The sequence below is a fragment of the Linepithema humile genome, chromosome 3, assembly GCF_040581485.1.
Source record: "Linepithema humile isolate Giens D197 chromosome 3, Lhum_UNIL_v1.0, whole genome shotgun sequence".
Lineage (NCBI taxonomy): Eukaryota > Metazoa > Arthropoda > Insecta > Hymenoptera > Formicidae > Linepithema > Linepithema humile.
This window is the reverse complement of record NC_090130.1, coordinates 8,666,780-8,688,983: the sequence shown is the minus strand read 5'-3', so window position 1 is coordinate 8,688,983 and position 22,204 is coordinate 8,666,780. Positions and strand designations below refer to the sequence as shown.

General features: G+C 42.4%; 1 protein-coding gene across 3 annotated transcripts in view; it reads right to left on the bottom strand.

Annotated features, from left to right (window-relative positions):
* The window catches only part of Appl (amyloid-beta-like protein), a 43,788-nt gene that overhangs the window by 5,787 nt on the left and 15,797 nt on the right, over positions 1-22,204 (bottom strand). The window contains exons 2-12 of one of the 3 annotated variants that reach the window (XM_067351591.1): positions 12,611-12,664; positions 11,889-12,020; positions 9,977-10,103; positions 6,687-6,777; positions 5,969-6,099; positions 2,423-2,642; positions 1,622-1,832; positions 857-1,039; positions 598-669; positions 330-520; positions 24-124 (exon numbers count right to left, since the gene is read on the bottom strand). In XM_067351591.1, the coding sequence (XP_067207692.1) occupies positions 24-124; positions 330-520; positions 598-669; positions 857-1,039; positions 1,622-1,832; positions 2,423-2,642; positions 5,969-6,099; positions 6,687-6,777; positions 9,977-10,103; positions 11,889-12,020; positions 12,611-12,664 (1,513 nt within the window). Of the gene's footprint in view, positions 1-23; positions 185-329; positions 521-597; positions 670-856; positions 1,040-1,621; positions 1,833-2,422; positions 2,643-5,968; positions 6,100-6,686; positions 6,778-9,976; positions 10,104-11,888; positions 12,021-12,610; positions 12,665-22,204 lie in introns of all 3 variants that reach the window. The other 2 variants (XM_067351589.1, XM_067351590.1) reach the window with 2 other exon arrangements.

The window sequence follows — 22,204 nt, the reverse complement described above, 5'->3', positions numbered from 1 at the left end:
GGACGGTGGCTCGCTATAAATACCTTGCTGCTTGCTAGCGACGTCTGCCTGGTACTTGTCGAGGATGGCTGCCTCCGCCTCGCGCGTCATCGCCAACAGCAGTCCCGGAGTTTCATCCTTACTCCTGAGGGCCAAAACGTAATCGTCCATGAGACGGCCGATCTTCGCGCTTATGTCCGGATATCTGAACAGATATGAAAAGAAAAAGTAAGTCTCTAACGTTTTTTTTCTGCGGTCGCGCGGCGTTCTCGCGTTGCATGCAACGGTAATCGCGTGACCCGCGTGCGTTTAAAATATTCTAAAGTGAAACACATGGAAGTATACGTTACCGTTCCAACATCAAGAGGCTCTGATTGGTAATCCTATCGATTTCCGCCAGGTGTTCCAGAGTGGCCGGCTTCTCCCGCTGCGCCTGTTCCAAACTGCTGTCGAGGAGGTGCTTGTAATGGGCGATTGTGTGGTGTCTGTCTTTGTGGAGGGCCCTCAGCAGCTTTTGCAGGCATTTTTGAATACGGTGCATCTGAAGAACGTATAGAGGGATCATTAGGCGGGAGAACGTGGAAAGTATTCTTCGTGCAAAAGTACGCGGAAACTCACATTCGGCGGCGTCTCGTTAAGGGCCGCGGTGTAGCACGACATAGCTTCCTCGTTTCTCTGCTTAACCGCCTCCTTGGAAGAATAATTTATTGTTCAATTCACCGAACGTCAAGTTATTAGAGGCGCAGCAAAATTATAAGCGATAAAATAATTGTGTTTAATGCAATTTTAAAAATTTCGCTCATATTAATTTTGCAACTTTGATTCTCGTTGAATTCAGATCAAAGGTGTTTTCATTAATCGCGCGCTATCCACGTACTTGCACTCTTTGCTGATGCATCGCGCTTAACTGATGCTTCTCCGCCGCGCCGCTTTCCTCGAGCGCGGCCACCGTCTCCTGGAATCGCGCCGTCATCCAGCGTTTGAAAGCGTCCGCGGCGACGGGATCGTGGGCCCTGATGTCCTGATATCTCTCCTCGAGGTCACTCCAGTCCTTCATCACCTGAAAGCGTTGTAGCACAAAGATTTCGACACCAATGTCCCGCGCCATGATACTCGTCTTTCATTTTCACTTCTCCCGAATACAAGTTTTCACGTTTCGACTTAATCCCAAATCTATACTTGCTTTCTCCACGCACAGAAAAATATCATTCTATTGCTAAGAAAAGTAATCACTCGGCTTACTTTCCTTTTTTTAAGTAACAATTACCTTTAATAAAGAATATTTTCTTGATAATAGTCTTAAAATATACTCAAAAGAAGTAATTATTTTTTGGTGAAGAATATTATAAAATTGTATCGAAGAAAAGTCAGATTTGGTTAATTTGATAAGCAAATAGAATTCTTTTTTAAATTTAATATTCTTGATTGTATTAAACTTTACTAGAATCAAAATATATTTTGAACAAATTTGATGCTTGTGATGAACTTACGATAGATTTGCGGATATATGAACTTATAAAATACTTAAAACAAGTAGTATTTATTTAATACAGTATGTATTTTTCTTTGTGCACGCTACTCGAGACACGCGGCACAATATCGCGCACCCCGCTCTCCTCCCCTTGCGATTAATCGAACTTACTTTCGTGACTTTCTCCTTGTGCACCTCCTCGAGTCGCATCTGAGCCTGCTTGTAGCTCTGATGCTCGGATCGCGGATCGAAGTGCGTCAGGTAAGGATCGGGCGTGCCCTGCGTTTGCGACGGCTGCTGCGTGCTCGTGCTGACCGGCAGCGGCATCGCCGTCACCTCTTGCTTGATCTTCTCCGTCGTGGAAACGGTCGTCGACGGTCGACTGATATGCAACAAAATTATATCCAACTTCCATATCTACAGGAATTACAGCAACTTCGGTTAAAGCTGTTTCAAATTTAATTATCTTTTTTCCAATCTGCAGAAATTAATCTCAATTTGTTTTCCGGGAAAAGGCAAGAGTTCAATCGATATTAAGGGGATCCTAAAGTGGTCTGTTTTACCTATTTTTTTTTCAAATACACTTAACTTTTTTTTGGCTGCAAGTAGAATGAAAAGTCCTTTTCTGTAAGTAAAGTACATATGCTAATACACTACGGATGGTCGATTTGAAAGAATTTTTCAAGTCACGCAGCCAAAAAAAACGAATTTTACGAAAAATAGAAGGTAAAACAGAGACGTATCTGTTTTTTCAAATTCTTCAAAATTCTTTCAAATCGACCATCTGTAGTGTATTAGCATATGTACTTTACTTACAGAAAAGGACTTTTCATTCTACACAGCCAACAAAAAGTTAAGTGTATTTGAAAAAAATAGGTAAAACAGACCACTTTAGGATCCCCTTAACTGGCACGGTTTTGCGATTTGCAAAACCGTGACGATCGTGCTTATCGATCGTTTATTTATAAACACCTGGTGGTCGTGTCGTAATCATCGAGATCATCGTACTCCTCCTCGCTGTCGTCCTCGAAGGGCTGATCGCTAAGCACGTCGTCACCGTCAGAATTGTCCTCGTCCTCAGCGTCGTCGTCCAAATCGTCCTCATCGTCGAGATCGTCCTCATCCTCGTCGAGGTCATCGTCCACGTTCTTCGGGATGGGCAGATCGATCGGTTTCTTCGTCTTCACATTCTCTGTGAGAAAAAAGGACAAGCATATTCCGCGCGTTATTTTCGCTGCATCCGCATCCGGCTTGTTACCACACAAATATATCTACAGCGTCGGTGCGATGATGCGCATTGATTCGGAAAATATATTCCCGTTGAGAATCTTGGAGCGCGCGTGCTCGATGCAAAACCCGGAACGGCAAAAGCAAAATAGCGATGACTTTGACTAATGCCTCGTCATCATTGATTACATGAAAATGCCCATTGGCGCATTTTTTTCTTGCATTACTCTCCAACTATAACGACTCGGTGCACACACACACACACACACACACACACACACACATCCGCGCCGTGTATGTGCGCGTACGCGGCGCGATAGGCGCAATTATTGGAATTCCTGTCTGCGCGCACATTCCAGTATATCGACTGCCATTGTTTGAATAGTAAATGGACGGGACTGGGCTGGCCGCAGATAGCTCCGCGGAATTCTGGCCCATAATCTAAATCAATGCGCGCACCCGGTGATACACTACCAGTGTCATCGGACACTGGATTATTTATTGATATACTTGGAAAGAACGACCGCACGATGGCATGCATTGTAATTCGACGATTACGCGGACGAATGATTCGCGAAAACAAATCCGAGCTCGTCCATCGAAGGTCGATATATCGATGCCGGGCGATTCCTACGAGAATCGAGTACTTACCCCCGTGAGTGATAAATGGATGGGGGAAAAAAAAATCACCAGAAATTTTTATTCTGCACTTTTCACAAGTTATTAAAAAAAAAATATATATATATATGAAAGAACCTTCTCGCGCATTGAGTTCCGTATTAATTACCTTTCGCGGAACACGCGCTTTACGGGCGCGCGAGGAAAATTGCCACCGATGAAATAGCGAGGAATCCGAATGTTTTAACTATGTAAAACGCATTTCATTCCCATTCCAGCGCGCACCTCACGGCGCGCCGCGTCTTTCCAGTTTAGAAATTCTAATTTCACCGGGGTTCGCCATGGCGGGTGGGAGAGGAAAAGCGGGGGGGGGGGGGGGGACACATCTCGGCTAACTAGGTTCTCGAGATGTGTCTCATTCGAGCCGAGAATAGATGCTCTGATGAGACGACTTCTCGACTTCTGCAAAGGCAGACAAAAGAGAGCTCCGCCTGACCATATCCTCCCCGTCGCTCTTTTATCTGGGTCACACGGCGAGATACGCGGCGAACTGCACGCGTTGGCAGTTTCTCCGACGGACGCCTTATGTCACGACTGTTTGTTGCACGGGAGTTGCGGATATCTTCGCGGCCACGGGTTTATCCGGGAATCGATCGAAGGCGCCGGAGCGGGAAGGGATGACAGAAATACAATGTCATCAATATCAATAACGAAAGTTGCGGCGCGCCGCGAAGGAATTTTTAACGTCATATATATATGTATATACTTTCGACGCATTTCAAGGGAAATAAATCTCTGAAATAGTTGTGCGAGCGAGAAATTATTTCCAAGGTAAAAGATGATTTTTTTTTTTTTTTTTCAAAATTCATCCCGTCCGTCAAACACGCTCGTCAATATCCAATTTATTTTGTTAAATTAAATATCGTTTATAAATTTATCTTCGCGAATTATTTCATCGCGCGCATTTTTCTCGTGCCGAAAGCGTCGGGGGTTTTTTTTCTCTCTCTCTCTCTCTCCCCCGCGAAAATAACAAAACCCGCGAGAATTATTTTCGCCGAAGGAAAATCAGCTCGGGCTTTTCCCACGTAAATGTTCCGCTCGTTTGAATGCGGCTATTACCGGGCCCTCTGTGCCGAGCGTCCATTTTCTAAACGTGTAATATTTCGGTTCTATTTGGCGTGCTCTTCGCACAAGGCCATTTTTCATCCTCCGGACGACACGTCGGGGTTACATTACCTATGCTAAAAATAATAGAGTGCAGGATTCGAGCGGGCGTAGCGCGCGGCGCAGGGCAAAACGGACAGCCCCGTGTGTGTTAATCGAGCCCATTATACGCGGCGTATAGGAAAGAAAAGTTGCGCAGCGACGCCGAAAGCTACGGCGTGTTACGTTGCGCAGTCGTCGGGAACGTCGGCGGCGGACATTATTGATTGCACGAGGGAGAGAGAAGACAAGAGAGAGAGAGAGAGAGAGAGAGAGAGAGCTTGCGGCGGGAGAAAGACAGAGAGCGAGTGAGAGAGAGAGAGAGAGAGAGCGAGCTTGCGGAGGGTGGCACGAGCCACCCCGGGAAGGAGACGAGAAAGGAGGCGAGGCGAAGTAGGTGGCACCCCTCACTTAATACACCCTCTTTACACCCTCCTGCAGTCCCGCTCTCTTTCTCTTTGTTCTTCGCGACAGTCGATTGAAAAACGGACAGCGTAAATGCCGGGTATTTCTGCCGTGCAATAAATACGCCGCGAATTCGTCGTAAATATTCATGCCTCGCCTCCTCTCCTTCCGATATGCTTTCCGATAGACACGCGTTTCATTAATCGCCGCGCAGGACGGCGAAATAACAAGCGAGGGGCGAAATAATAGCGCGCGTTGTTGTGTCAAAAGCGGAAAACCGGATAATGTAGAGTGTTGAAAAGCTTACGTTCACAAATGCGGGGACTTAACGTGCAGATGATATCAAAGTAAACGACGAGACACACACACACACAAATGCGAAAGCCAATGGATTCTGCACAAATGAATTTAACATCCAATGTCGCATTGAACCTGCTTAACGTTAGATTGTTCGTTTCGTACTATCGTAAAGCAGAATTACTTAGCGATTGTCGTATCACGGCGACCTTGTTTCGAGAGGGAATAAATGTAGAGTTACGATTATATTCTCTTTTAAATTGAAGCTTAAAATGTAATTTTAATCCGTAAAATTACCTGGTCAAAAGAGTGCCCGTATAATTAAGCCCCGGGTTTAAAAAAATTAAACACGTTAATTTCTTTTTGGCCGAGTTTCGGCCGCATTAAAAGCTCGGCGCGTTCGAGAAAAACCGAGCACCAGACTCGCGCTTGAATTCTCGAAATAAGATCGTCAAGTCTATCCCACTTCACGTAAAACGATCTCGCGCTGAGAAGCCCGGAGCTCGCGAATCCGCGCCTGAAAAGGATGTCATGACATGAGATGCGGACGCAGCGAAACGTTCGCACCGATGGAATATGCATGAAGATGAACGTCGGTTTTCGCGCGCGGCAAGCGCGATAATTATTCGTTTCTCGTGCCCGCGCAAGCGATGCGCGCTCTCGCGCGCTCGTCTCGCTATCCGCGGTTACGCGCGATTCGCTGCGTCTCTCTCGCTCGCGCAATGAAATGATGTATGAATGAAAGCAGAGCGTACGTACGTTACGTACCTTTCAGGTGTTTCGGGCAGCATACAAACTCGACACCGGAGAACAGAGATATGCCGCACGGCAACAGCATCGCGAAGCTACGCAGGTTCATGTTTCGCTCCCGGCAGGTCTCCGCCGCCGTGGCATTCCATCTGAAACGCAAATCCACTTGGTGCAGTCACGTGTGCCCGAGGACGCGCGTCCCGCGATCTCGCGAGAAACGTCGGTGCAAACAAGACGAGTCTCGCAGCATCGCGATCCTCATCGACGTAAAATCGCGAGGGCAAATTCGCGGGAGTAGTTTAGCGAGCGGCGGAAGTTATATCGCTCATTAGCCAAGTAATTAAGTGTAGTCGTTAGCTGCGAGCGATAAAGTAAGTAAGCGGGATAAGTGGAAGGTGAAGTGAGTAATACTTCGGTGAGCGATAAGTCGTGAAAAAAATTACGACACGTGCGACGCGAGAAGTAAAAGCCTTCGAAATATTTGCAATAATTCGCCGGTGCGACCGCAATATAATCGCTAATAAAAAAAAAAAATAGTTTGGTAAGAATTGTTGAACCGAGAACGATTGAATCCGCGAAGGAATGAAGAGTCAGTACTCGAATTGTATAAAAATAAACTCGAAATTATTCTTCCGAATTACGCATCGCTTTGATAGTCCGCGATGCTGCGAATTTAAACTCAGTCGAGAATTAATTTCATTTAGCAGGTGTATTCATGTGTATACACGCTCGTTACCTGTGAGATTCCCAGCATTTTGTTTGATTATGAAGATGATCAAAGAGACAGCCCTCTGGCACGAGAAGTGCGTCGCTCTGGAAGGGTCCCTCTGAAAGTAGCAAACGGTACATATTGCAGTAGTACGAATTCGAGGAAAATCTCGATGATGAAACCGGCAAAGGTCGCGCATCGCCGGTATTTATTCTTATTCGCTATTTCCGACTGACGATGCAATCTCTCTCTCCGGAGAGAATTCGATGAATTATATTGCGAGTACATAGTTGGAGCACGAATTCACCGACGACTATACACTAGTGCGCATATATATATATATATATGCATGTAAAACAATATATGTGTATATATTCGACGGTATACATGTGTGTGTGTTGTTGAAATATATGAAACGTCTGAAATCAATAGCCGCTGAATCTATAAGGGTCTCTTCACACACAAGCATATGTCTATGTAAAATAAATACATATTTGGTGCCTTTTTATACAATTTTGAATATTTTGTGTAACCCAAAACTATATTTTCAACTGCAATTTTTCTTAAATACAAACGTCAAAAGCGTTAATGATTCTTGAGTGACGAAGAATTTAGTACAAAAAGTTTTTCGTGGGCAAAATTTTCTTACAAGTGACAACTTTTATTGATTATTTAAATTCCACGTAATCTTTTCATTCGCGTAAGCTTTTATTTTCAATTACAAATTTAATTATTAAGTTTTCTTAAGGTTGAATAATAAAAAGCTTCAGCATAGTGATGACCTCTCTTCAAAGTTTTCCTACGGCAAAATCGGCAGCAGATCTATTTATCGCAGAGTCCGTTTCTGAGATATTTTTCCTCGAGACATGTCCTACACACGCGCGCGTGTTGTATACACGCAGTGGGCACAAAAGTGTATAATTATATATTTGCGGATATCTTAATGTAACAAGTATGGAATATAAGAAGTGAGCAATTTGCCGGTAGTGCATTTGTCTAAATGTACCGTTGGCTTCATAAACGCGATGGAAAAGCACGCGAAAGGAAGAGAAGAGCACGGCGTGGTGGAAGCGCGTCTAGCGGATGACGCATCGGTACGTTCACCGGTGCTGATCAATAGAGCGAGTCACGCAGACCTTTCGAGGGTATTAACTTGCCTGATTTGTCTTCCAGCATGTTCGTGTATCTCATATCTAATGATCTTATACGTCGCGAGGTGTCTTATATATTTCGCAGGAAAGTAAAAATACAATAAAAAGTGGACGAACGCGAGCGTATATTTTGTACGCGGGTGAATTTTATTTCAACTATTATATTACCGGAAGAAGAGACAAAAATTAAACACCAGCAAGAAACCCGACATTTCACGGTAAATTTTTTTTTTTTGCGAGGGCACTCGACAAGGGAGTGATTAATGGAGCTTCGTAAAGCGCGCCGCACGCAATGGGAGATGCGCGCATAAAGCGAATGACCGTAATCATCTACGCGTGACCATCAGGCCGGAGATAATAACATTTATCTAATGCAATTAGAAAATGAGACACGCTGCTCAACGCGGCGTGCTCAAAACAGATAAGGCGAAGTGGAGTTCGGAGTTCTCGTCCGCGTCTCCTGAACTTCTGAATGCGTACTAATAAATGACTGCACTATCTTCTACTTACAGGATTTCTCGCTCGAGAAAATATTGCCGGCAATGTGTCTCGTGTCACTACGGCATCCGCGTTCAATCATTTATTTAATGGCGCTTAAGAGAGCGGAAAGAAATTTTCTAGATATTTTTACTGTATTATAAGCTGCATCACGAGTATCAAATCAAAATTTAATGATGTCTTTTGCGAGAGGAATTTTCTCTCGAATAAAATTATCGTAGTTTGTCGGTTTTTAATATTAAATCTACATGCAATTACCGCTCTAATTAAAATATGTTAAAAAAGGAATCAATTTAGAATGAAATAAAAATTTTCCTCAATTCGTTCAATTGTGCATTTCTCTAGATTCCATTGAATTGTACAAGAGTCATTCGATCATTTATTGTTTTATTCTCGCTACTTTAATGATTTTAATTAAGAAAACCGGATTATCAATATTTTGCTTTCGAAAAATTGACGATGAAATTCTTCTCCGCGGCAACACACAGCGTGAGATATTCCATATATAAATATTCTTCTCCCGTGCTTTAATGAATGTCTAATGTTTCACCGCTCATCAAAGTTCGCGTTTCATTCGATTTAAAATATTTCGCAGTTCAGTTTTCCTCGCAAATTGAAGAGTTCCGCGCAAGAGCGGAGTGAGTTTCGTAATTTACAAGGTCCACTTTAATTAACGTCGTATCTAAAATAGACCTTGCTAAATTGCAAACTTACTCCTTTTCTTGCAGCGTTCAATCGCGCCGAGGGGGGGGGGGGAAAGAGAGTACACGAACGGAAATAAAGACACGCGCTGCACTTGTCAGTTGCTTCGGGGAAACGAGTGCTTATAAAGAGCGGAAAAGTAAGTGCGATCTTGAATTCTGCTACTGCGCGACGTCACGTACGCGATGGTTCTTTCGCTCCTCGGCGCGATAAAAAGGCTGATCAGGCAGGTAGCCGAGCGAACAATCCGACAGCAGATATCGCGTTGTCCGTTACACAGCGTATTGACTCTACAAATTGAATTCTTCCGTCCGAAGCAGATCAAGCGTCCTGCTAAATTTATAACTAAATCCCCGCCACCGGAGATCGATCTTTCCTATTTCTCACAGCCGCCGCCGCCGCCGCCGCCGCCGCCGCCGCCGCATTATCGACGAGCTCACGAGCGATCGGTCGGCCCTCGCCCAACGTTTCCTTGCGATTCTTTCAGCAAGCCGAGTACCAAGAGCCAAATGTTACCGCAAAAATTTTTGTCGCCGTCGAACTGATATCGGCTCACGACGTCAATCCGATATCAATGCATCGAATATATCGGGATCCGCGCGTTTTTGTGTTGTACACAAAAAAATCCACATTGATATATTGACAATTATATTATTACACCGAGCTCTCTCCATTGATATCCAGTCGAAACAATTCGACGTTTTGTTTACCGCGCGGTATTCGCGAGGAATTACGACTTTTTGTTAGCCGAAAAAATTAGCGCATCGTGATATTCTCGACAATGGACGGGCGGATGAAATTAATTCAAGTTCCCTTTTTGCGGCATTAAAGATCTGGCTTGAAATGACGGGGGGCGTTCGATTTTCGAACAGAAAGGGGGAAAAAAAGAGAAAAAAATGCGAAAAGTTCGGCACGCAGCGAATTTTCGATATTCCGCGCAAGAACATCAATAACGTTAGCGCTTACCCAGACATCTGTAAGGCTTGACCCAGCGGGAGAGCTTGCACTTGGATCTACCCGGCTTGCACCATCCGCTGACTCTGACGTAATGCGAAGACTCGACGATATTGGTGATGTCTCTCTTCGGGTAAGCCTGGAAAAAAGAATCGGACGGTCGGCGGATTAAGGGGCCTGCTGCAAGCACCATTAGCAGCTGGCTCGAGCAGCTTGTAATCGCGCGGCGAAATGTAATTATCGGGCGCGTATGCGGCAAGCCTATTATTACGGCGAACGAGCGGCTGTTTAATCTGCGTTTAAGAGCTCGCAAAAAACGCGCATTCCCGCCGAACAAGCTGTTTTGCTGATACGGAATCCGCGTAATACGCGAATTAAATATAAACAAGGCTAAGTTGTGAATTGCAACACTAGTTTGAGTGGCGGATCGATAAGTATCCGGTCGTTAAAAGACACTTCTTTGTAATGCGATATCGAAATATTAAAAAACTTGGAGGATTTTTCAAGCTTGTTACGAGAAGTTGCGAGGAAATTGACAGGGGTCGTCTTGCTTGCAATCTTCTGAATTGAATTCGATGTCAATTTATATCGCGCACTTTTAAATGAATTTCTAGCGAGCGATCTAAATAATGGAATTAATAAAAGAATTTCTCGGATAACAAGATTTTCTGTAATTCTTCTTTGATCTTGCTGTGATCGGGGATTAAACAAAAGACACTCTCATTGACCAGCGGCGGGAAGGAATTTACGCAAAAGCACGGTAAATAAATAATTCACGACGCAAAGACTGTCGACCCATGCAATTGCATGCAATAAAGTTATCGGCCGGGATTAACGTTATTTTCACGGCGGAACGGCGGGAAGGGTAACGAACCGCGTAATTCGGTGTTTTGTCGTGACTAAAGCGCGTCAACGAAGGGATGAAAATTCGATTTACGCGGGCACCGGAAGATTATAAACGACTTAATCCTGCCTGCAGGGCGGCAGCCATCACCGGCGCGCGCGATGTTAAATAACACGCCAGCCCTTAATTAATAATTCGCGTTCGCAAGAGTGGCCCGGTTTTCTCTCTAAATACGAGCTCCGAGTGTTTGAGCGAAGAATCGCGAACGGATTCGGTCTCGACTTCGTTTTAATAATTCAAGCGCCGACTCGAATAATTTACACACAGGTGTTTTCGCGACGAGTGCGAGGCAGCGATTTTTATCGATCGATATCCGGCGCGTTTCTTCGTACTCGTGCATAAGCAAATGCGAGCACGTATGCGTGCTGCAAGCTGCACACTTATCTCTCTCTTATGCGCATAGTGGATTGCGTGAACGTGTCGCATAAGCGAGACAGAGAACGTTATTATCCGGTAATCCGTAAGTTAGTCCCCGCCTTTCACTGCGATTTACTCGTGAAGGATGTGGACTATGCGCGAAGAAGGATCTGGTTATACTCTCGTTGCTTATTTGTTAATCTATTCCTGCCTTGGATCCTTTTAATCAATTACGAAATATCCTCGTTTCTGTTCAATCTATCGAAATAAAATCCAATTATTTTTATACGTGCGATAAAAGATGATTCGAATAAAAAACATGCTAGCTTTATAATAAAAGAAACAGCGACTAAAATATATGTGACAGTATAATGTAGATCGACATCACTGGACCGCTGTATATTCTTTTCAAGAATTGTAAATAATCTCGCTGGAGCCAAGTATTCACGCTCGTTTGTATATTTTATAGGACAGAAAAATGACAGAAAAAAGGGGGGAGAGAACTAAAAAGTTCGATGATAATAGAAAAATGTCAGATCTATTTTTAATGTCTATATATAACTTCTAATCGACTACAACGTGCTCGGCGCCGATACCGCGGACGACATTATACATGAGAGCATTTAATGGCTGTGTGATCTTATAAATTCCTTCTCTGCTTACCTTCTTACAATACTCCAGGATCTCGAGCTTGTCCGTCATGCAGCTCTTCTTATCGGTCGAGGAGACCCATCGACCCTGCTCGCCCATGTGCTGAGCAAGATACACCTCGCCGGGTTCACATAAGGTAGCGACCTTCGTTTGAGGAAAGATACGGTCATTAAAGGCACACACTAGCCTCATAGCGGAAAACACATTTGGCTCAGTCAACAACTTCATCAAAGTGTTTCGCTCGTCGGAAAGCCGGTCGATGTTAATTACCGACATCATTCGATTTTTATCTTCGCGCGAGTAAATATTACAGCGATAAATTTTTTACCGCTTTTTGTTTCACGACTCTCGCAAATTATTTGTTACAAGCGGCAACAGGCATGCACGCCGCTCACTTCGTTGGAAATAAAAATGGCACGGCGAATTTCTGTTCGCACGTGATGGAATAAAGTGAAGTGCTCGCCGGAAGATATTTATTTATTTATCATATTAGAGCAATAGCATATATTTCCCGTTAACGCGCTTAGTCTCGTAAGAAATAAAAGTTTCGAGTTCAATTATCCAGCTAAACGTTATTTGTTCGAAGTAGTTTGCAAGTTTCGCTTGAAAGAGGAAGATAACGAGCTTCGAGCGGAATTGAGGACGACGCGGAGCGATAAATTTTCGCGAAGAGTATAATTTCGCGGTGCTTCCTTTGAAATAAGACTAGTCCCGCAGTCTCTCACGGTACTCACCTGCGGCTCTGATCTTCCGCCAGCTGGTGCCAATTCAAGCCTCTCTGACACCGCCTGCAACACAAAGTGAGAGAAAATATTTGAGAGCGGCTGCATGTAGATGGGAAGGAGGAAACGGGTGGTTAAAACGTTTTCCGTCCCGATAAACGTGTACTCACGCGGTCTGAATTCAAATCTTTGATGTACGGGAACGGGCCAAGTAGTTTATTCGCCTTATGCCGCTACCTGACTCGGAAAAAAAAAAAAAAAAAAATGCTCGAAAAAAAGAAAACAGGAAGAAAAAGGTATATTTAATAAAAGCGGTTAAAAAGAAACGACGAGACGATTAAACGCATTATTTCCTACGGCGTGACTTAAGCACACCAAAGGTGTATATTTTTCTTCGAAGCAAGAGAGCGTATATTTTCTTTTCCTAGTAAACGTAAACTTACTTGGCAGGTAATAACGGGCTTATCGACCAAGATACGGTAAATATTTATTTATAAGATAGGTCATGTAATTATAAGAACGCATGCATTCTGCGGAACTTAACATCATTTTTCAAGAGAGAATAAAGATTTCATCGGTGGTAAGAAATGAATCAACATTATAAATACCGAGGAAGGGCACGACGGTGGCCGTTGATGTTCACGTTAATTAATGAACGAGAAAAGACAAACAAGCGCTTTTTATTCCACATATTTATTTCGTTAGAAACATTAAGGCTAGCATCGCATTGTATTATGAAAATTCATTCTCATAATTAACAAATTATTCACAACAGGCTAGATCCCCTCTAATTAACAATGATATTTATTGTAACAATTTCTTAGAAAGCTCCGTTGCTGCTTAATGCAAGTGGAACTACTCGGAATTTTAATGCAACGTGTAATGTTTGCGGTCTGCAAACGAATTTGAGGAAAGAAAACGGAGAACGAACGCTGACTTGGTTGAAACGCGTTAAAGACAACGACATAAACCCACTCGTTTCACCCGCTCGATAATAGCCGGTAATCTCGTCCAATCATTTAAACGTCAACGTTTTCGCAGTAAAATCTCGGTAATGGGAACGTTTTATTTCGCTGTGTCAGGTGAGTCCTTTATATACGGGACTTGTCCATATAAAAAACATGACGTACCTCGTCTACGTTTTAAGTATATTTTTCTAGTTATGCGTGTCAGATGTATGAGGTGCTCCGGATTTTAATTTTTACACTTTAATATCCTTCATCTTTATCAGAAGTTTTTCATCTTTGAAAAATATTTGCACGGCAACGTTGCATTAAAGAAAAAATAAATAAATAAACTACATTTGTAAAGAAATTGATTAAAATACCAAAAAATCAAGGTAAATTTCTTTCAAGATCTCATTTTGCATATACGTATATTAACCGTTAAAAGAAAGATGGTAATGATGATAAAAAAGTTAACGATTTCGTTTTTTATCCCGACGACAAGATGAGATGCGTTAAATGTCAATTACGGCAACTATTTCGCGCAGACAGGAAGTCGCCGGAGAGGCCAGCGGCGTAATTACGTCGTTCCGTAATACTCAACTAACTAATTATATCACTCGATAATGTTCGATAATTGCAGACGGTCCTCGGTTGATACGTTAACGCATCAAGGAGGCACGACGGCAGTTGCGGACGGTTATCCGCTCGTTTAGCGTAGAGAGCATATTAATTTTGTTACAACGGATATTGCGATTGTAGGCGCCTGACCGGAACTATTATCATCATAAGAGTGTATAATGTATTTAGACTTTACGCTACTGTGTATAAAGAAGGCAGCATTATTCAAGGACAGTTATTGCGGCTACATTGGATTACAACGTCAGAAGAGAAAAATCACACGTAATTTATTTCGTGGAAATTCAAATTTTCAAAGAATTATTTTTTTACTGGTAATTTGATATCTATAAGTCATAATTAAAATCTTTGATTACAATCAAAAACTTGACTGATCATCTTAATTAAAATCAAGAAATCAAGAAAAATAAATTATCTCTTTCTTATGTCACCAAGTTCTTGATTTTAATCAAAGATCTTAATCATGCAATGATTTATAGATATGAAATTACTGTAAAAAAATAATTTTTTTTAAATTTGAACAGACGCCTCAACCTCTGAAATAAGTTTTCCGTAAAAATATTCCGTAAAGCTTTAAGAAAATATGATTTAAAAAACAAATATCTATACAGCAACTGTGCAATATATTATATTTATAGAATTTTTTGCAATTTTCGTGGCAAACGCAATATTCAATATTTTATGGATTATCGTCGAATAAGCTTTGAATTTGAAATGTTTGATTCAATTGCAATGCCTGAAGCATGATCGAAAGTGGTGGTCCTAACTGTTTTCGATTCCACCAATTTTCTCCGGTTCTCCACGTCACGCGGTAATCTCGTGAATAACGTTTGACCGCGTATGATCATCTCGCTAAAGTCATTTACGTGCCCCGCATCGTCGATCCGCTTTATCGACAAGGTCATGTCTCCGCCTGCTCGTATCAAATATCTCGGGCAGATATCGAGTTTCCCGAGGAGACACGAAGGAATACGCCGCATCTCCGCCACCGACGCGCTTGTTTTGATCGCACGACGGCGCCTCGTGCGGCCACGGATCGCAGTGCACCTGGTAAATATCGGTATGCGTCGTGGGCGCTGCAAACTATAGGTGAGGTCAAACCTCGAACACGCACGCCCGCGGGATTGGCGTGTCGCCGTGAAAAATATCGGTTCCGCCAGAGTGAAAATCGCACGGTCGGTTCGCGTCGATTTACGACGACACGAAAACGATAGCCTGTACACCGTCCCGAAAGTGAAAAACCGTGATGAGTTGAGTAGCAAATGCTATACGCGAGATGTTATTCGGAGTTTTTTTGAATCTTTTTTGCAAAAAAAATATGGAGGGAAAAAAATTGTTTCATATTATTCCTTGAGTGAAAAATTTTAAATTTAAAATTCCGCCATTAAAATGAAAAGTTGTGAAAAATAATTTCTTTTTTCTTTAGATTTTCATTAATTGCGTTTATCTAACGCTGCGTACTTTAAATAGTTATCGTAATAAAGGAAATAAAAATGATATCACATTCTCCCCCACATAAGTGGCCATTCACCGATCTCAAAAGTGTCTCGAGAGAGATTGCCCGAGTGGAGCTCGCGCTTTAATTCCCATATTCCCAAACCTGCTCTGGGATTTAAACGCTCTGAGCATGAGCTATACGTATTATACAGTATCATGACTTTCTACTCCTTATCTACATAACGCATAAATTATGCATTGCATAAATTATTTTTGCGAGGGATTATTGCGAGTGTAGATTTTTCTACGCGTAGATTTTTTATACGTAGACTTTTCGGGATTGAAAAAAATATTTACAGCAAAAAAAAAACTATTTTTCATATTACATTCTGATTCCCTGCGTAAAAATGTAAAAAAAAAAAAAAAAAACCTAGTCGATATCGATACGCTGTTATTCGGCGATATGTGTAGCCGTCTAATTTTAGATTCTACACTCGTTTCGTATTAAAAATGCATTATATCAGACTGATAATTGTAGATCAAATGCATTTGGCGCTTTAAAACGTCTCTGAAAGCACACACGGGCGACTGTGCACGTTCAACAACTGCGCCGCGACTATCCGTCGCATTATTGACTGGCGGTATCCGCTATGCGCGAGCGGCGTGCGGACTGTTACTATCATTACGATCATTATTGCGGAGCGATACGTTGCGAAAATGCGCGTTAACGCGATTACTCATCCGCGATCGACGAGTCGACGGCGGAAAAGGGCGGAGGACGAGCGGCGGGCGCTCGCCATTCGGCCGATAATTTCGTTTACGTTCGCAAATTGCGAATCGTGACGCCGGCTGCTGGCCATTCGTGAGCGAGACGAGCGGGGCGTCGCGACGCCGGTGCTTTGCATTTCATCGATCCACGTCGCTGTGTCAGGGACAGATCCGCGACGTGGTGCGCCATTATGTACGGAAGCGATTCGGGGAAACTCGCAAGTTTACCCCGCGGCGCAAGACACAAACAAGCGACAAACTTGCCCCCGAAATTAATTGCTAACAAGGACCTGAATTTCAAATCGCTTTCAAAAAGGACTCGACGCGTACACGAACCACGTTTTATTTTTAATCACCGATATCATATGCATATAGATTATTTTTTTTAGTATAAAAATCTTTCACAATCTAAATTTGCTCTGCAAAACAGCGTGCTTTTTGAACTAATAATTTTCCAAACATTGCAACAACGGTGAAAAAATACATTATTTATAAAATATAAAGAAAACCGGTCTCAACACGTAATAATATTTTGCTGCGAAAATTAATGTTACAGAATACACATAACAATATAAACTTCTGTCTCGGACATTGAATAAAACACGTCTTTAAAAATATTTTATGTATAAACAAGAACATCGCCGATTACGGGAAAATACAGTTTATTGCGGCCGATCAATCGCTGCTTCGATTTTGAAGAAAAAAGGTTCGAGAGCCATCAACGAATCGCTATATCGAGTCTCCACTTTGATGCAAGAGACCGGGAAGGATTATCACGGTATCCTTAACAAGGGTCAAGAGGGTGAGTATGTGATTCTAACCGTGGGCTGTTAGCGGTGGCTTTGTGTTCCTCGGTGGATCGACACGCTGCAATAGCACTTTCGGAGTTTGGTACGGTCACCACACACACAGATTGCGGCGGCCGGCTTATCGACTAGTCGAACGTGCGGTGTGCGTCTGGTATATTCCGAACTGGTTGTTGGTGATGCGCGCATCCTGCGGTTTCGCTTTTACGGGAGAGGGCGGAACGCTCGTCCAAAAAGCTCGTAACCTTGAATACCTGCAATTTCGGCTGCTCGATAAAGCGACCTTCATTAATTTTGCGCCAAGCCCAACACGCCCCCGCGACGGTTTCGAATACTAAAATCCTAATCTCGCTCCGAAGTTGCCTGTCAAGTGGCAACACTTATGTCAAAATCTGGGTGATGCTTTTGCCAGCAGAGTCCTCTTATCCGAAAATTTATCGCTCGTTCAACTGCACTTTAGTGCCGCTGTCTTTTGCATCTGATTAATCCAGAGATGTGCTTATCGCATCCCCGCGAAATTAACAATTTATTTTTTTAATTTCGACAGAGTTGTGACTCTGTTCTAAAAAGATTTTGTCAATTAAAAAAACAGAAGTCGAAAAAATAAAACGACAGTTTCAGGTTTTCGTTTACAAAAATAGCTGGCGTTTCGATTGTACAAAAGTTAATCATTTTTTTTATCTTACTCGCCATTAGTTTCGAGTAACGTTACGAATTAAAAAATTTAAATTGGAAAGAGTTTTCTGAAAAAGTAAGATACTTGTTACACATCTCTATACACGTCTGCAGCACGTGACATGGGAGATTTAATTAAAATAACATCCCGCTGTCGGACTAAAATATCAATATTCGTGCCTGTCTCTCTCTCGCGCGCGAAAACGCGACTTTCCGTTCGAAATGGTTTCCTCGTTAGCGGAAATTACTTGGAGATATCAGCGACGGAATCTCCTGGGACGTGTGCGGTCGGCATCGTGGCTTGCTCAACACCATCTCAGAGCCACACATTTAGGGGGTTGACGACGTTGCACACTGCTAACTGTAATACGGGCTAACTATTCCCACGAGGAAGCTCGCGCTCGTGAGAGGAAGCCCGCGCTAAGCAGCGTATACACCCGCAACTTCCGCTTGGCTTGATACAGTCGAGATACGGTAAAATAATAAAAAGATATCGAAAAACAAGTAAGAGAAACACGTAGTCGATAATAGGTACATTCGATGGCAATATTCTTTGTCGGAGAATGAGACAATTTCCTGAAGAAAAGTACTTTTCCAGCTGAAAATAATTATAAAATAGAACCAAGATGCGGAATTAGATTTCAGGAATACTAGACAATAAAAGCTTATTTTTTAAGTCACGCAATGGCCCTTTCTTCAACATTAAAAGTACTTTATCGAGAAATAAATAAAAAAAAAAAAAAAAAACTTGCACAAAATTAATATTCGGCGAAAGGAAATCTACGCCAGCTTGAATCAGCTTGCATTAAGAATCCATCAATAATAGAAATACGTATAGATATTCATAGACCTTAAAAAATTAAAAGGGAAATATAATCATGTATTTCCATAAGAGAAAGAGACGGCTGAGAGCTCATAACTCCAGCGCGCTGAGAGAAAGCCCGACGCATAAACAACGGCGTTTGATTTCATCGCGCGACGCTGACGTACACGCGCAGAGAAGCAGGCATGCACCAAAGCCGGAGAGACTCCGCTGAATAAACAGAATCTCCTTGTTATCTCCCGGTTATTAGCGAGACGACGGCGGCGAGTCGCTTCACAAAGCTCCTTCCAATCTCCGGCATCGAATTTTTCCCCGGTGCAAAAAGTCGAAAGGCCACTTTTCAGCGATGAGGGAGAGGAAGCTGTGCGCCAAAGGAACGGGGAAAATATCGCGCGCGTATACGTCGAGTCGTGCAATTACCGACATAAGAGGGGCGAGAGATGCGAGCGTGGTTTCCGCCTACATTTTTCTCCGCGCTCAAGAAGAAGATTATTTTCTAGTAAATCTTTATAATATTCCTCGTAATTCAAGTTTTTTTTCGGGATAATTAATAAAACACGGCATAAAATATGAATCAATCATGCGAGAACGATGCGGAATATTAAATACAAATTATATATTAATGTTGAAATAATATTTTATTGTTGCGCGGTGCAGAATATTTATAATAATCTCACCATGATTATTTCAAAGTAATTATTCTGTAATTCATATAGAGATTAAGTATTAAACGTCAATTTTGACTGTACACATGTCAAATACCCGCGTTATTTTGCGCGAAATAAGTCGACAAAATTGTGACATTTCTATGTTGAGAGAGCATCTTTCATAATATGTATTAATAACGGTACAAGCGATTTATCCTGTGCATGTTTATATTCATGGTTGAAAGGATTTTTGCTTCGCCTATCAAAGGCTATTAGAGCGATACATGCCACACTAGCCGGCTTGTGCTTCTCCCTAATGCATGTAAATGAGCATTAGAATGCCAATAAACGCTCCGCCGGCACGGATTCTAAATTTCCGGGCACGCGCGAAGCATTGGACATTCAACTTTCACGCGGCATGAACATCTAATTAGCCGCTGCACTATTCAGCGGCTTATTATTTTATTAAGCGCCACACGGCGAGCGCTTTAATTAACGGCCGTGAGCACACGCGCTCTTAATCGCTTCACTTTTCGCTTGATCCACTTTATTACATTCAATTGCACTCGTTGCTGTTGCGCGTCTATTGTTTTCAAACGCGGCAATCTCTGTCGGTTTAATTCACACGTGTCTGCATTTGTCAGCAGTGCAGCGCGTAAGAATTTTTCCAAATCCAATCATTTCCGCGAGTGTACATTTTAATTCTTATCAGTTTCCACATAGATTCATCGCGGCTCTCAAAGAGAGCGAGGTTTTTCTTGCAACGGTAGTCATGAACGTCAACATGATTTGCCTCGAGGGTCTACTAAAACTCAGAGTTCATCTTGTACTTATTTCTAGTTACAATTATGACATTTATATAAAACAGCTCCACTTTTCTTACGATGTTTATTATCACATCTCTACTGTGTAAATAATGTTTACTAATTAACATTCTGAAAATTATCCAGCGGCAAGAGCCTCCGTTTGAAGCAACTTTTTTTACAGAGAGAAAATTTAAAGGCGCATTTGATATCCTTTTCGGAAATCCAGTTTGTATCTTTTTGTTGAATTGCAAAATTTATTATAATTCAAAACCACGCGAATGAATTTTTTTTCGCGTAATATTAATGTGAATGCATTCGCTGTTTGGCGATATGAAAAATAACATGGCTCTTTCGTAGCAATTTACGCATTTCAATAACACGTTTTGCGCTGAAATATCCAGGCGCATGGAAATTAGGCGTCACCATGTGAACGAGAAGATATAATTTCACAGCATCGAAAAATAAATACGCTTCGCGGAGAGCAAATAGAATAGGATTTATTGATTTGGTCGATTTTACCGCGTGCGAATTTCGTATTAGGTTAAACAAACACGAGAAACAATGGTGTTTGATTGAACCGTGCGCAATGTCGAAATAAATTGCAACTACACGGAACTGAACACATTTTGATTAAGGCTATTATTCTATCGCCATTTTACAGATTACTATTTTTGTTTTTCGACATATCACTCGTGTGCAATTGCGATTTATGGATCGAATGGATTCGAGAGAGGCGAAAGAGCAAAAATTTTCAAGTTTTTGCAAGTTTTAAAATTCTTCGCTTGTAGATTCGAAAAACCGAAAGTCGAGAAATTCAAGCTCCAAAAACTTTAGAACAGTCGGGACCAAAAGATTCAAAGATCCAACAGTTTGAAGCTTCCGGGACTGAGACATCTCGAAATCCTTTTGACTTGTGAGCCTCGATATTTCAAGATTGCAGAATCTTTTTCGATCGATATATAAATCAAAGTGTAAAAATGAGGATAAATTTCTCCTCTCTCAATTAAATTCATATAATCCTTTACATCACAGAATTTTCCGGTTGAATAATTCTTATAATTGCATTGAACAGTTTGCAACAATAATTTCCTCCATAATTATATCGATCACGCATTTAAACGACTTATCTATGCATTTGTTTCAGCAGGTCGTTAAAATTTATCGAAACTATTGGATTCGTGCGAAAAGTTTTCCTCCGAATATTCCATTAACATTTAATTTAAATAACCCCCGACACGTGTGGCGACGATGAGAACATAACACCTCGAGATGCAACTGGAATGGCCTAACGATTAATCCAATTCCCGCCGGACGTCGCACCGGGCTGGAATTAATTTTCTAAAATTAAAACCCATCTCGCGGGCGCTTAACGAGCTTTGACGATTTTCTCCAGTGCGTGCGGGTTTAATATTCACTTTCTCGCCGTCCGTGACACGAGAGACAAGGGGGCAGAGCCCGGCGCAGAGAGCGTGGGCGTGCGCTTCACGATCGTTCGCGCGCGATCATTCATGATCATAGACTTCATCGAGGGTTCTCAGACCTCGCGCGACGTTGCAACGCCGTAAATTGCGCCGTAAAATAATGATTTATCTCGCGAGAAAAAGCGCTGAAGTGAAATAACACTTGTCGCGACAAGACACTTGCAGCTCGTAATAATCATTGTTCTCACGCAAGTTCCTCGCGATGACGATTTATTTTTCCGAAAATTTTTCTTGCGTCTCGAAAATATCAAACTGTACTTTCAAAGCTTGCTCAAAAACAATTATTTCTCACTGTTAGCTTTCTTTAGAGTCAACGCTCTCCGGACAATTTGGGAACCGCTGATCTATACTGTATCTCCACTGCGGATACACGCACGCGAGGCACACCCTCGCATACAGTCACGCCGAAAAAGAAGGAAAAAAAAAACCACATATACACAGACAAAGCTGTGCGCACGTGCCATATAATGGTGGTGGTGGTTATCGGTGCTCGCTGGACGGACGGACGGGTGTTTCGCTCGAGCGGGCCGCGTTATTAAATCAGCCAACCCCCTCGTCGCGCAGCCCTGGCCGACCGTGC